The sequence below is a fragment of the Rhipicephalus sanguineus genome, chromosome 8 (assembly GCF_013339695.2).
Source record: "Rhipicephalus sanguineus isolate Rsan-2018 chromosome 8, BIME_Rsan_1.4, whole genome shotgun sequence".
NCBI classification, from domain to species: domain Eukaryota; kingdom Metazoa; phylum Arthropoda; class Arachnida; order Ixodida; family Ixodidae; genus Rhipicephalus; species Rhipicephalus sanguineus.
In genome coordinates this window covers 10,628,567-10,641,965 of record NC_051183.1, presented here as the reverse complement: position 1 = coordinate 10,641,965, position 13,399 = coordinate 10,628,567, and the positions used below count along the sequence as shown (strand labels likewise).

Sequence of the window (13,399 nt, the reverse complement as noted above, 5' to 3'; positions counted from 1 at the left end):
CCGGTGCTGATGCCTACACCCTAAAATAAATTATAAACAAGTCTTTTTATCATACCGACACGTTGCAGTTTACTTTTTAATTTATGTGACGATAATATATTTCTCATTTAAAATTTTTCAATAAAACTTATACGTTTTAATCTTTAGAACTACTTACCGGAAGCAGTATTATGTGAGTAAACAGACACAAACGTCCAGAACGTTCTGGAACATTCTAGAACAATTTTGGTGAGAAGTAGTCCCTTTTCCGGCGGAATTCGATGTCCGGCGATGACGTCACGGGCTTTTGTCCGCGCTTTTTCCCGGCAAGTTTTCGCGAACCTTCTCGTTGAATCGGGATGAAAGTGACGATTAAACGTATGAGTCTGTTTCCGATCTTCAAATTTTTCGTGCTAGCGTTGCCCGCTTCAACAGGCGCTCGTTTGTAATTGTTCCCGTTGCTTTTCGTGGTCATATTTCATCGACATTTCCTCGTTTTTCGCGCGTGCACGATACCCAACTTGACTAAACGACTGGTGATTGTAAAATCGGCAGCCCACTGCCTCAGAAAGAAAGACTTAGGAGCGTTAGGCGTGTTTGGTGTTTCTATTTGACAGTTTTACCAGCGTTTCTCGGTACACCGTGTACGCGTGTAATCCAAGAAGCCGTGTCGCTGCCTTGCAGCGTTGTACTAGCGTCATCATAATGCGTAGTACGTGCCAGAGCTTTGTTCGGCGAAATTATGCTTCCAAAACAACCATTTCTTGTCAAATGAGTGATTGGACACACTATTGAAACTGTGACCTTCCAAACAAACCAGATAAGCGAGCGAGAAGCCGGCGTTTGGTGTAAGACGCCCCTCGCACGAAGGTCGAGAGAGGCGAAGGAGGAATCCCAGCACCACGTGTTTGTACGTGACATGAGCATCGGAAATCACAAAATTATGGTGAAAATTCTCCGATATTTGATAATCGGTAGTCGCGTTGTTGCCCGAATGGGCGCGACCACGTTGGGCGTTGACTCCGCGTTCGTGGAGCTTGTATTTAAAAAACACGTGTTGCCGCTTAAGCGATTACAAGTTGAATCACGATTGCAACTTGCGAATCGCGGCTGCGAAATTGACGCTCCTCGTAGCGCAGTAACGTAGTACACACTTCACATACGCGGCTTTTGTTTTCACAGACGCCACTGCGAAATGTGCCGAGTTGTAACGATGAAAACTTCGCAGGTTGGACCAGCGTAGCCTCTTGGCGCTGGATCGCCAACGACGATAATTGCGGAATATGCCGAGTGCCCTTCGACGGATGCTGTCCCGATTGCAAAATGCCCGGTGACGACTGCCCGCTAGGTAAGGGACGTACCAAGTTGGCGTCCCGCGTTTTTTCGTCCTTTTACTTCATCATTCCGGTGACCGCGCCTACAACACACGTTAGCTTTTCGTGAGCGGAGTAGAAAAGAAACCCCGGCGTTTGTGGTGTCCTGACTTCTTTCTTGTGTCCGTGTTTGCACGCCCTGTCTTTTTAGATTGAATACTTACCAACTAGCTCAGCTCTCTGTTTTTCTAAACGCTACGACTCCGCTCTTTAGTGGGTGGTTCAAGCGTGAATAAAGATATTGCCTAAACTATGCTACTTGGAAGTTTCACCCATGTGATGCTGCGCTAAGGTCATTGATTAATGCTACTATTGTAAGGTAACGTGGACCTTTGGACGTGTGAGGTTCTTCAGAAGTGTACAGAATATGCTTTGAGGTCATACTGCGTTGGTGTGGGTGTGTGTATATGCAACAAAGATATGTCACAATGTCCTGCCTTTAACAAAGGCTACCTGTTTAGCAGAGTAATATGCTACATTGTAGGATTTTGTCATGGTAACCTTGTTCACATATTCTAAGATGTATTTGTTTCCCTTGTACACCTTGTGGAAAGTATCAGCTCCAGCAACATGCCTTGTTTGATCACCGCACATCATTTTAAGTACATCCTAAGCAGGGCAACAACTGACTTTTAATGTAATAGGTGTAACAATTAACCTGTTTAGCAGAGTAATATGCTACATTGTAGGATTTTGTCATGGTAACCTTGTTCACATATTCTAAGATGTATTTGTTTCCCTTGTACACCTTGTGGAAAGTATCAGCTCCAGCAACATGCCTTGTTTGATCACCGCACATCATATTAAGTACATCCTAAGCAGGGCAACAACTGACTTTTAATGTAATAGGTGTAACAATTAACCTTCAGTAACTGCTCGTGTGCCTAATGTTCATATCGCACTCTGGTGAAAAAAAAACTGAATAATTTACTTTTAAGAACTGCTCAGTGGCACATAATTAAGGAATGTTGCAAATATTTTATTTGAGACACCTTTTGGGACACCTTACAGGGCCCAGTAGGCCATTGAGTAAATGGGGCAAGCACAAAGCGAATATAAGGAGAAAAGCCTACCAGTCTTGTTGGCAGTTCTCACGCACAATCAGATTACATCAGGCTTACAACTACGAGAGCCCGAGCTGAATGTTGCTGCGAGCCTGATTCCTAGCAGTTTTGGACAAAAGTTTTACTAGAACATTTGTGTGGTATGTGAGAGAAGGCATGTGTGACAAATTCTGAATCACTCTTTCTATGCTAATCTTCTTGATGCGAATTTAATTGCAATAAAGTTTCAAACTGGATTAGTGTTTTGTTTGCCCGAGTGAGTAAAGCTCTGGAATCTAGTCCTCGCTGAGCTTGTGCTTCGTCTCGTTGCAGTGTGGGGCCAGTGTTCGCACTGCTTCCACATCCACTGCATCATGAAGTGGCTCAACTCCCAGCAAGTCCAGCAGCTCTGCCCCATGTGCCGTCAGGAGTGGAAGTTCAAGGAGTGATGCGAACGGTGTTCGCTCGTTTTGTCGAATTAGCTGCTGGCTCGGCTATACGAGGCAATTATTTCACGAAACAGCTTTGTATTAAATGCAGTGTGAGGGTATTGCTGACGAATAATTGCTCCTTTTGCCACGTGTGACGCGAGATTGGTACAGACTGAGCTAAACGTGAAAGAAGCCAAATTGCAGGGAGATGTACCAACAAGCCCAAGCTGCTCTTTCTGAGGTGATCAACAGTGATCACACGTGCAGGAGCCAACTTTTTGGCACGTGAACTTGTCTTTGTCAAGGAAGCGACTAAGAGAGACTAGACCACCTTTCGAAATAGGCCCCAGCAGCTGTTTAATCACAATAGTTCAGGGAAGATGTGCATGAAAAACTGTGGAGTGATATGAGTTCTTGAATAATTCATTAGCTGGGGGTAGGTTCGTACGAGCCGGAATTTACCGTTTCTGTTTGTGAATCCATCTGCACCATGTGCCGGCATCTCCTGAGCTTATTTGACTTTAACCACCTTTGAAGGGGTAGATTCATTTGCCTTGATACTGTCAAATGATGTTAATTCATCATGAGTGCATTAATGTGCGGAAGTAATGATTTGAAGGAACATTTACGGTCAACCTGTTTGTTTGCACATACTTTTCAAGCAAGGTTGGAGTCGCCTGCCTTATCCGAACACTTTCATCAGAGCGAAGTTAGCCTTGAGCTGCCACATTTGTAGTGACATAATGCAGTTAACTCAAGAAATTGTACATACCTGTCTTTATACTAACAGCTATGATGTTGCGCTTCAGTCGGTGAGCACTGCATGTTTGGAGTCAGTGCAGTTGAACCCTGCGTTGTGCAGTACATGGTGCATGGAGAAAAACACTATTGCAGAGATGGATACAGAAGTGAGCAGTGAAACTGGCCATGCTGTACCTTGTAAATATGTTGAATAAACATTGTGTCATTTCTGTGCTCCTCTTGGATTTTTCGTTTTGTGGATCAGTTGCCTACTTCATTTGAGCAGTTGTCACGAGGCTTAATTTTATGTCACTTCTTTTTGTGTTGGGAATGTAGTCAGAAGAGAAAAATGAGGGAGGTGAGCCACTTGGCATCTTACAGTTGCATTATATGGACTATACTGATAACCTTGCCATATAAGAACCATTTATTTGCTTTGGATTGAGGTATAAAGCTGATTTTTAATTGGAGCACCTTGTGGTGTAAATTGTGCCTCAGTGTGGACAAAAATGAAGGTTTCTTTCGTGCAATAGCGCAAATAATCACACTGACTGTGAATGAGCAAGACGGGACAGCTCTTTTGCCATCCGTAAGATTCTTTGCACTATGGCATGAGTTATCTACTACCACCTGGCCCATCAGTGTCCTTTCGAAGGTTTTCTCAAATTCCTGATTTTTTTTTCATAAGATTTACAAACTTCAGTGGCCTGAAAATATTTATAACGCAAAATATACCTTTCGTAGAGCAAGTATTGATTACTCGGACATTTATACATAGCGCAATAATACAAGAGAAAAAATGCAAACAAAGAAGGTTTTGCATGATTTCTGAAGGCGTATATGACAGAAAAATTGCAGTAATATTATTGAGCTTCGAATACCTTACATAAATGCCTTTGCTTAATATGTAAACCAAATTTGGTGTTCAAATGAGAAACAATAATCTCTCAATAAATTTTCTGACAAACATCACTCAGATGACATTATGCGAAATTTGGAAGGCACCCACCATGACCAAAATATATTTTCTCTCCGAAATATTCTAACAATTCATTGTTTTCAATGCCATAAATAAGTACGATTTTTTTCTAATACATTTGAGACAGTCGCCATAATGGCTGGGATGCCTGGTGTGGAATGACCTGACTGGGATTGGTCTCATACATGTTCATTGTGTGTTTTTTGCCTTGGCAACTCTTTTCAGCAACACTTGCAGTAATTTTCAGTAAATGATATGACAGTCTTGTACAAAGAAGTGTAAGAGTAATCTTGAAGAATGGAATTGGCTGCCAGACAGCATCAGTAAAACTTTTGTTGGGCCTAGTTGGTACATAGCATTTAAGAAGAGAAGTTCAGCACAAATCAAGACGGACCACAAAGAAAAGAAGAGACGAGCACTGGCGCTTTGCTAAGCGCCAGTGCTTGTCTCTTCTTTTCTTTGTGGTCCGTCTTGATTTTCACTGAACTTTGCCAGACAGCATTGTGGAATGTCCGACTACTGATACATTTCCACATGCACTTCAGTTGTAATAATTTTTGCAATCAGTTGCAATTGCTAGTACTTCAAACGTTGCACGTATGCTCTTCACGAGCACATTAATCTAACTTCTTTTTGTCGATTTATGTGACACGCTTGTTGTGTCTTGATTTCATTTATACATGAGCACTTTCTGTTTTATGTCGCCCACTCCTCGTGTGGGTGGCTGGCTACTAGTACTGCGTAAATAAATAGACAGCATGCAGAATTTTATGGTGATGTTCATCAGACAGCTTGCTTTGGTGAAATCGTAGTAGCTTTGTTGAAGCATCGGCACAATAAGAAACTGCGTCTTTTGGTACGACTTGGTGATTCTGACACACGAACTATTTCTTACAGTGTTCTGACGTAAACACTATCAGTAGAACCAATTGCGAGGGTGCAGACATGGCTTTAGCGTGAACGGCCCAGTGTAGCCCACAGAAGGAATTGAGCAACGCAGCTGCCATCAGGCTTTTTGCCATATGGGCTGAATTAACTTGCCTAGAGTATATTCTAGGCACTGCAATGACAGGGAACGCCATTGAAGGCGCGTGCTGGAGATGAATGCGCAGAGTTTGTGGAAAAGGAGTGCATGCGGAAGGAAGCCTGCTATGTACTCTAAAATGGATGTGAAATTGTGCTGCTATGAGCAAGCTGCATAGAAAAACCAGCTGTCACAGAAGTGTAAAAAAAAAATAAATGTACAGCTTCTTGCAAGCCAGGCACCGGTGGGATTCGAACCCACGATCTCCTGTTTACTAGACAGGCGCTTTAACCAACTAAGCCACGGCGCCGACGAACGCCTCCGTCAAAATAACTTGTTATGTACTAATGTCGTTCTATTATTGCCTTGTGTCATTGTAAATGATCATGTCGTGGTCTTTTTATTGTATTATGAGGATTTCAGCACGTTGTCTCAGCATCTACTTATATTTCGAGAACCAAGTTGAATCTGTACAGACAAATATTAGGCTGTCAGCAGTGTTCGTTCGCTCTACGACTATGCCGCACGCAACGTGGTCTAAGCGTTTGTCGGCAGCTGTGTGTGCACATGATAACTATTTCTTCTAAGATATAAAATACATGTCGTGTGAAACTTCAACCTTCTTTGTGTGTGTGTGTGCACGAACGCAGCCATACGGCAGTACGAGCCATGTCAAACCTCGCCGATCCATAGCCAATCCAATGCTTTCCATGTGTTTACATGCATTTTACATGGTTAACGTCTGCAGGTGAAAGATCGCAAACCTTCCTCTGTTTATAAACAACGAGAGCTCTGCCGGCGACCAGAGCAGAGAAGGATTTGAAAACAGCACAAGTTGAACGAGCGCATCGCGACTGTGGGTCGGAGAGCCTTCATGAATCGGTAGCAGCGGCGACTCCGAGGGCGCATCGTCAAGGGCAAGCAGTGAGTAGCCGCGCTCTTGCGCAGCCGCTGTTCCCATGGCTACTCGGCGTGCCGAACTTTTTCACTTGCGAAGGGAGGCGGTCATCCTGCGCGTGCTCGTTCGCACCGTTTTCAACCACTTGCCTCCAGAGAGCGGCTTGGGCCGAGTGCACAAGGTGTGTCGCACCCTTCGACGTCTTCTTTCGCGGTCGCGACACGAGTCCCTAGTGGGCCGAGCAGTCGCGGACTGCGAGTTAGCTGCCGCGTACCTAATGCAGCGAATGCGAAACGGTCACCAACTCGAGACTCTTCTGCTGCTTCTCGCGTCCATTGCGCGCGTACGCAGCCTCTGCCAGCGGCTGGTCAAGGAGCCACGGGGCGACCAGGACGACGCTTCCAAGCTAAAGCGTCTGTACCGCCGCTTGCTCAAGAACGGTTGCGAGAAGCCGCCACTGAAACGCGCGGTCCTACGCGCGCTGCGTTCCGTACGCGCGGGTCGCAGTACCGTCGCCGAGGAGGCACGAAAGATGCGCGCTCTGTGTGGTGTGTGAACCGGCGAGCCGACGTTTTAAACCTGAACTTGTTCCTCCGGACTGTTGTTTTGCAGTGTCGGGGAGAGGTGGTATGCCGGGTCGCGCGCTGCTGATCACCGCCGGCTGGTTGACGTTCATCTACTGGGGTTGGCTCAAGATCGCCCGCAACGAGATGTTCGTGCCCGCCGACGAGAGGAAGCCTCTGCCGCACGAACTGCTGTACAACTACGTCACCACCGGCCACTGGGACGGCAACACCGAGTCGGCCGAGCCGAGTGGCGACAATAAAGGAAAGAAGGAGGCGTGTTTCTGGGTCGCTCCCTATTTTTGCAGCTAAGCTGTATAAAACTCAGCCATGGTTGAAAAAAATTCTGCTATCAGTGCTGGGGTTTGAACCCGGTCCTTCACATTCCGAGGACAAGTGTCTTAAAGGCTACACAACCACACTTGCAAAATGTGAATGTATCAGTGATGGAAGTGCTGCTCCAAAGTGTAATATTTGTTAGTAACTGCTCCAAAATGGCGCCGGGAAACTGAAAACTGTGAATTTTAACCGTGTGAGCATCCTGCGAGCCTAAGCAAAAACAGAAACAAGCTGTATACTATCATATTGGCAATGCTACATGTGCTGGCATTGTCGATATATAATCTGACTTAGCTGTATATTTGTACATTACAAACAGTCTGTTCTAGTGAAACGTGCGCGAGATTAGTTCAGTATCATGACGTGCGACTGATTACGTCTACAGATTAGTTCAGTATCATGACGTGTGACTGATTACGTCTACCACTTTATCAGCTTTGACCTCATTTATGCCACATGAACTGGTATTTTAAGTGTATAGCTCATTTAGCTTTATTTTAGAAATTTTCAGTGCTGACTATTTTGGCAAAATATGGAAATGACATATTGAACTCGTACAGATTATAAACTACTGCTTTGGCAATAGTTACATGTGATTGTGGCTGCTTCTGTAATTTGGTGCTCAGCTTTATCGCTTTTATATTATTTCTGCCGCTAGCATTGGTATTTTAAATATATGTTGCTCATCTTACTTTGTGTTCAATGACCATCCATCTGCTTAAGTATTTGTTTCTTGCAATTTGAAGTGATTATAGTATGTGCAATATGTTTAATAATAAATAATATTTATGAGATGCTTAAATGATGCTTTAAACTCCAGGAGTCGTTTGGAATATTTTGCGATCTGCTCCGAAAACTCTTATGGCCACTCCAAAGCACCATTTTTATCTGCTCCAAAAATCAAAATGTCACTTCCATCACTGATATATACTGTCATGCCCACTTATGAACAATATGAATGCCCTGTATTTCCTACCACCATGGTTAGGACTCTCATAGAGCAACATGCCTACGAGGAAAAATTAAAGGAACAGTAGTGGGAATATCAGTGGCCCAACGGGCTCCTCGGTGCGACATCATATCATTAATAAAATAAAAAACTCCCTAGGGCCTTCGTGTTTTGATAAGACTGCTTATATTGGCCCTGGAAAAAAATGCCTGCCCAGCAATGCATTTGTGTTCAGAATTGAAGCGGTGTTTAAGCAGATACACGTAAGCTTGGTCTTTGTAAGTTGGCTTTCTCGCATTGTGTGTTACTCGTAACCGAGATGGTGGTGTCATCATAGATGTGTTGCGGTAGACCCTGTGCAGTGGTTGGAACGTTGGTGGGCATGTTCACGATCTGGCCTTTCATACAAAACTAGCCTCCCCTGTCCCCTCTGTGCCGTGTGCTAAACTATGCTTGCCGTCTAACTTCAGAGTGGAATGGCCCCTCAATTTTTTATTATTGCTCTTGCGTCTGGGCCTCGTCTGGCAGGCTAAGTCCGTGAGCTTGCAGCGCACACTGCACTTGGGTGCGAGTCTCTCGCACTTGCGTCGCACCCGCTCGGCCTGCGAGCAGGTCCCGCTCGAGCTGAACCAGCCGGCCGGACAGTTCGGACAGCTCCGACCGATCACTGCCCTCTGCAAAACTGCAAGCACCCCTGGAAAGAAGAAAAAAAAAGTTATGTAGCATATTTACACACTCTAATACATGAAGGCAAGCCTGCTGAACATGCCATAATGCATTAATCCAAAAAATGGCAGGAAGGGGAAGATAGGCTTGTGATAAAAAAATCCGTAAACACAGGGTGGGTGCGCGAGCCGACGTTTAGACAAGCGGACTTGTCTTCTTCAAGGCTGGAAAGTTCCTTGTCGAAACGTCGGCTCAAGCACCCACCCCGTGTTTACAGATTTTTTTCATGATGCATTAAGTTATAGAATTGGGGAGCAGACTTTTTAAAAGACATAAGAAGCCACAACCAAATGAATCCAACAGACAGTTAGGCCAGGGAAACCATAGGGGCCAATTACTGTTGTCTTTAGCTTTATTGTAGTACATAATAATAAGGTAATTTAACAAAACTTGAATTTTGGCGAGATGGTGCATAGCTGATGGGAAACCTTGTGCACAAAACCAGACAATTCACGAGACAAGATAGACAGGACGGGCACTTCCTGTCTACTTCCTGTCTATCTCGTCTTGTGAATTGTCTGGTCTTGCGCACAAACTTTCCCATCAATAATAAGGTCAAATGAAATGATTTAATGTGGACAAAAAATCACCCTTTTTGTCAGTGGGATCTGAACTCGCAACCTTCGAATTCCCCTTCTTTCGTTCATAACAAGCCGCAGTGTGAGAGACATGTTAACTTGCATTTACATTCTCATCATTATAATCATTTTAAGCCTATTTAGGTGGATGAAGCCCTCTCCCAGTGACCTCCAGTTCATTCTATCCCAGCAAACTTCACTTCGTCACTCCATCTAACTCCCTGCCTTCCTCTACTGCGTTTCCCATGCCTTGGTAACCATTTCGTTACTCTTAACTGTCCACCGATGGTCTGTTCTACGCATTACATGGCCCAACCCAGGTTCATTTCCTTCACTTGATGTCAACTAGAATATCCGCTACCCCCCTGCTCATTCCCTGACCCATTCCTCAGTGTTACGCCTACTATCTTCTGTCCCACAGCACGCTTCGTTGTCCTCGACTTTTTCTCGAATTTCCTGGTTATCCTCCAAGTTTCAGCTCCATATGTTAGAACTGGGACTATGCAATGATTGTATACTTTTCACTTTAGGGACTGCTGCAGATTTCCTGTAATTATTTGGGAGTGCCTGCTATATGCACTCCAGCCCATTCCTTATTCTTTGATGAATCACCTTTTCTTGAGTAGGCTGCCCTGTTAGTAATTGACGTAGGTACGAATATTCTCATACAGGCTCCAGTGGTTGTTTTCCAATCATAAACACTTTCCCTTTTACCAGGCTACTGAGCATTACCTTTACCTCCAGCATATCCGTATTCAGTACTTTCAAGTCTGCTGGTACCCCTACGGAGTCGAAGGGCTTTTCGTAGTCTATGAAAGCTATTATAAAGGGGTCTGTTGCACCCAGTCAATTCCTCGACTAGGTACGCGGTTTATCACACGATTGTGATCCATCGTAGAGTATTCTTTACTGAAACCGTCTTGCTCTCTTGTTTGGTTGAAGTCAAATGTTTCTCTTATTCTGTTTAAAATTACCTTCCTAAATATTTTGTATATCACAGAAAGTAATGAGTAATTTGATCAGTCGATTGCTCTCTTTCTCTCTCTGTTTTAGACCAGGTGACGATGTCATGTCGTCATCCCATGACGTAACAAATTTCGGCGAGCTAAGACGTCATAAACGTCACTGGTGATGTGTACCACTTCATTCGCCTGCCGTGCTTCGCTCACGGGGCCGCGCAACGAGACGCTTAAGGATTTGGCCTTAAAACAGTGACGACCCCGCTGCACTCAAAACTCGAACTCGACGAACGAAGGGCACAACACGATCATTCGTGTTTAGGCGGTCCTTCCGTCCGCGAGTACCGTATCAAAGTTCTTATAATCGGCTCAGTTTGTGATCGAGCGCCACGGTAAGCAGCGGTAACTTACCGGACCAGGCCCCTCCACACGGCGACTTGGCGAAGCAGCTGAAAACCCTCGCGGAAGCCCTGGTTGAAACCGGCCTGCAGTGCGCGCTCTTTGCCCTCGGCTATGCCGTCGCGAAGCCCGTCCTGATCCCGCGCAGCCTGCAGCCGCTGCCACTCGACGTCCGCGACTCGAGCTTCCCAGTCGTCTTCGTCCATCCTGGTCACCGTCGTCGTTCAGCCATTGCCCCCTTAGAGCACACTGCTACAAACTTTGTGCACGAAAGTCACAGTTCATCCGCAGACCTCCTTCACCTCTTTCACGGCTTCCTGCTGTTGCTCATTCCGAAAGTGGCCGTTTTGCTTACTTGGATTGGATTAATTTGGTTCAACGATGTTGATGTTGATAGAGCTTTACCGTTTGGATTGGGTTGCCGAGCGCACCGCAGGCAAAGTTCACATACACACGCAATAAAAAGATCAAGTGATGAAAAAACAGCAGCATTTGAATAGGCATTTTGTCGTTTGCAATGTTTTTTTTTTAGTTTTTCACGCACGCGTGCATTATGGAATAACTAGAACATGCTTTCCTTATGAAATGAAAAATCCGTGATCATGGATCTGCTCCATATTCTTTAGTGAATATTCAGTTGATTGAACTACTTTCATGTGTTTCTTGAAGGTCACGCAAGTGAGAATGAAGGGACAATCCTCCCCCTTCCCCACATGGACAAGCATTGGGGACAAGCCCGTGGCTGAAACGTACATACGCCTCATGCTGCAAATGAAAAGTTCTTAACGTAACTGTAGTAGTCTCCATAATCTTGATTGCACCCCTCCCGACAGTGTGATTCAGTGGACAGAATCAGTTGCGAAACACTGCGATTCATGCTTTGGGCAGAATCAGTTGCTTTTGTCATAGCCCCAGATTCTGTCCAGATTTTGTCATTCATACAAATGTGCTTGCCTCTGCCTTTTTCACAAGTGTTTTCATTTCTTATGTTGAGATTCACAGGTCAAAACATGTGTGCACTACCTCAAACAACACAACAGCCATCTGTATGCCTTGTACCCGCCATTGATGGGCACAACGTCGTAACCAACAATAGTTTTTCCTACATACAGCAAAGAGTCAAAATGCTATATCAACTGATATTGCTACTATCGTCGGTCCTTCTCATTTTAAAAATGGCCAGTGAAGAAAGCTGTCACTAAAGCCATCCATTCTAATTTGTACCGTTCACCATGTCATGGCCACACTCTCATGTGATGCCCCTGGCCTGGGGCCCTTAGAGTTATTCAATAAATAAATAAGACAGTAATAAACACATGTTTAGCTGGTTTCTCCACGGATATCTCAGCAGTGTTACTTTTTGTCTGGGAGGGGCAAGGGATGCATTGAAAGCACAAGACAAGCAGGTGCTTGTGAGCGGCAGGGTCAGTTACGCAAGGAGTTGCAATGTAAATGCTCACTCACACTGGTGACTCACACAGGTCGCATGACCAAGTTGCCTGAAAAGCAACTGATCTGGGTTCGTCACTCGCTGCTCTATTTTTCGGTCACATAACTGCAGTTGCATACCTACTGAACCAATTGGCATCCTAGAAGCAGGACTCCTGTATGCACTGATTTTATGTGGCACTGGTTGTTTGAGCAGATGCGAGTGGCATCCAAACTTCTTCAGTTATACGAGTTGCGAAACTTCCCACAGGCTCCATGTATCAAAATCCAAACACACCATTGGCCGAAAGTGCCGAGGCCTGCCGATTGCAGCATCACCTGTACATGGAAAAACAAGCTAATAAGTGGCATTTTTGCGCGTCGTGTTGCACAAGCTTGCAAGCTGTGCCACATTCACGAAGCGAGCATTGTGTTCATGTTTGCCGCTTACGCTTTGCAGATAATACTGCGGCCACAGAACTCTTCGACCTTTCTTGAACATACTTTTCCTAATTTTTGCTAACTGATTGATTGATTGTGTGATTAGAGGAAGAATGAGACGCCTAATTTCTGCAGCCCTATAGGGAGCACGGCGCAGCGTCTTGGGGTAGGGGGAGAAGGGAGAAAAGTGGATAGGAGTGTTAAGAATGTCGTTGTGGCTCGGACGTAGTGGCAGTCATCAAACCGGCAGCAAGGGCAGGGGTAAGGACCCACGCTCAGCGGTAGGCCGCTATACCCGTCTCCTCCAGGAACTCCGCCAGGCTCCGGAGCGCTGGTAGATGAGGGCGGGACGGGTAGAGGAAATGCTCCAGTGTAGAGGCAGGTAGGCCCTGTCTCCTGTAGGCCGTGGTGACCCTCGAGCGTTCCTGTGCCAAACCAACTCACGCAATGACAGCGAGGACCGCAGCGATCGGGGCAATGTACTGTGTTTCCATCGCCACTCCCCGCTGGCACATCAGTTTGATATCCTCAGCAAATTTGTCTACGGGT

The 13,399-nt window shown here is 45.3% G+C and overlaps 3 protein-coding genes, 1 long non-coding RNA gene and 1 other non-coding gene across 5 annotated transcripts; 3 read left to right on the top strand and 2 right to left on the bottom strand.

The window, feature by feature from the left end:
• Positions 1–243: 243 nt before the first annotated feature.
• Positions 244–3,799, top strand: LOC119401347 (anaphase-promoting complex subunit 11). Its single transcript, XM_037668068.2, has 3 exons — positions 244–357; positions 1,208–1,327; positions 2,729–3,799. Exons 1-3 carry the CDS (start codon positions 339–341, stop codon positions 2,842–2,844), a joined length of 255 nt encoding a protein of 84 aa, XP_037523996.1. The 5' UTR covers positions 244–338; the 3' UTR covers positions 2,845–3,799.
• A 2,007-nt stretch (positions 3,800–5,806) lies between these two features.
• On the bottom strand, positions 5,807–5,880 carry Trnat-agu (transfer RNA threonine (anticodon AGU)). The gene has a single exon. It is a non-coding gene; the product is annotated as a tRNA-Thr (tRNA).
• A 210-nt stretch (positions 5,881–6,090) lies between these two features.
• On the top strand, positions 6,091–7,312 carry LOC119401345 (uncharacterized). The gene is made up of 2 exons (XR_005185420.2): positions 6,091–6,494; positions 7,081–7,312. It is a non-coding gene; the product is annotated as an uncharacterized LOC119401345 (long non-coding RNA).
• Positions 6,501–7,312, top strand: LOC119401343 (uncharacterized). Its single transcript, XM_037668065.1, has one exon. The coding sequence runs from the start codon at positions 6,530–6,532 to the stop codon at positions 7,022–7,024; it is 495 nt and encodes a 164-aa protein (XP_037523993.1). The 5' UTR covers positions 6,501–6,529; the 3' UTR covers positions 7,025–7,312.
• Positions 7,313–8,777: 1,465 nt separating this feature from the next.
• Positions 8,778–11,314, bottom strand: LOC119401344 (protein YAE1 homolog). The gene is made up of 2 exons (XM_037668066.2): positions 10,994–11,314; positions 8,778–9,013 (listed from the first exon to the last, which is right to left on the bottom strand). The coding sequence occupies exons 1-2, from the start codon at positions 11,185–11,187 to the stop codon at positions 8,815–8,817; spliced, it is 393 nt and encodes a 130-aa protein (XP_037523994.1). The 5' UTR covers positions 11,188–11,314; the 3' UTR covers positions 8,778–8,814.
• Positions 11,315–13,399: the final 2,085 nt, after the last annotated feature.

Bases quoted from the DNA above. Each gene is read 5' to 3' on its own strand.
- LOC119401347 (XM_037668068.2), top strand. The intron at 1,328-2,728 runs GTAAGGGACGTA...GTCTCGTTGCAG, and splicing joins CGGTGACGACTGCCCGCTAG to TGTGGGGCCAGTGTTCGCAC.
- LOC119401343 (XM_037668065.1), top strand. From the start codon at position 6,530: ATGGCTACTCGGCGTGCCGAACTTTTTCACTTGCGAAGGGAGGCGGTC.
- LOC119401344 (XM_037668066.2), bottom strand. From the start codon at position 11,187: ATGGACGAAGACGACTGGGAAGCTCGAGTCGCGGACGTCGAGTGGCAG. The intron at 9,014-10,993 runs GTAAGTTACCGC...TCTTCTTTCCAG, and splicing joins GTGTGGAGGGGCCTGGTCCG to GGGTGCTTGCAGTTTTGCAG.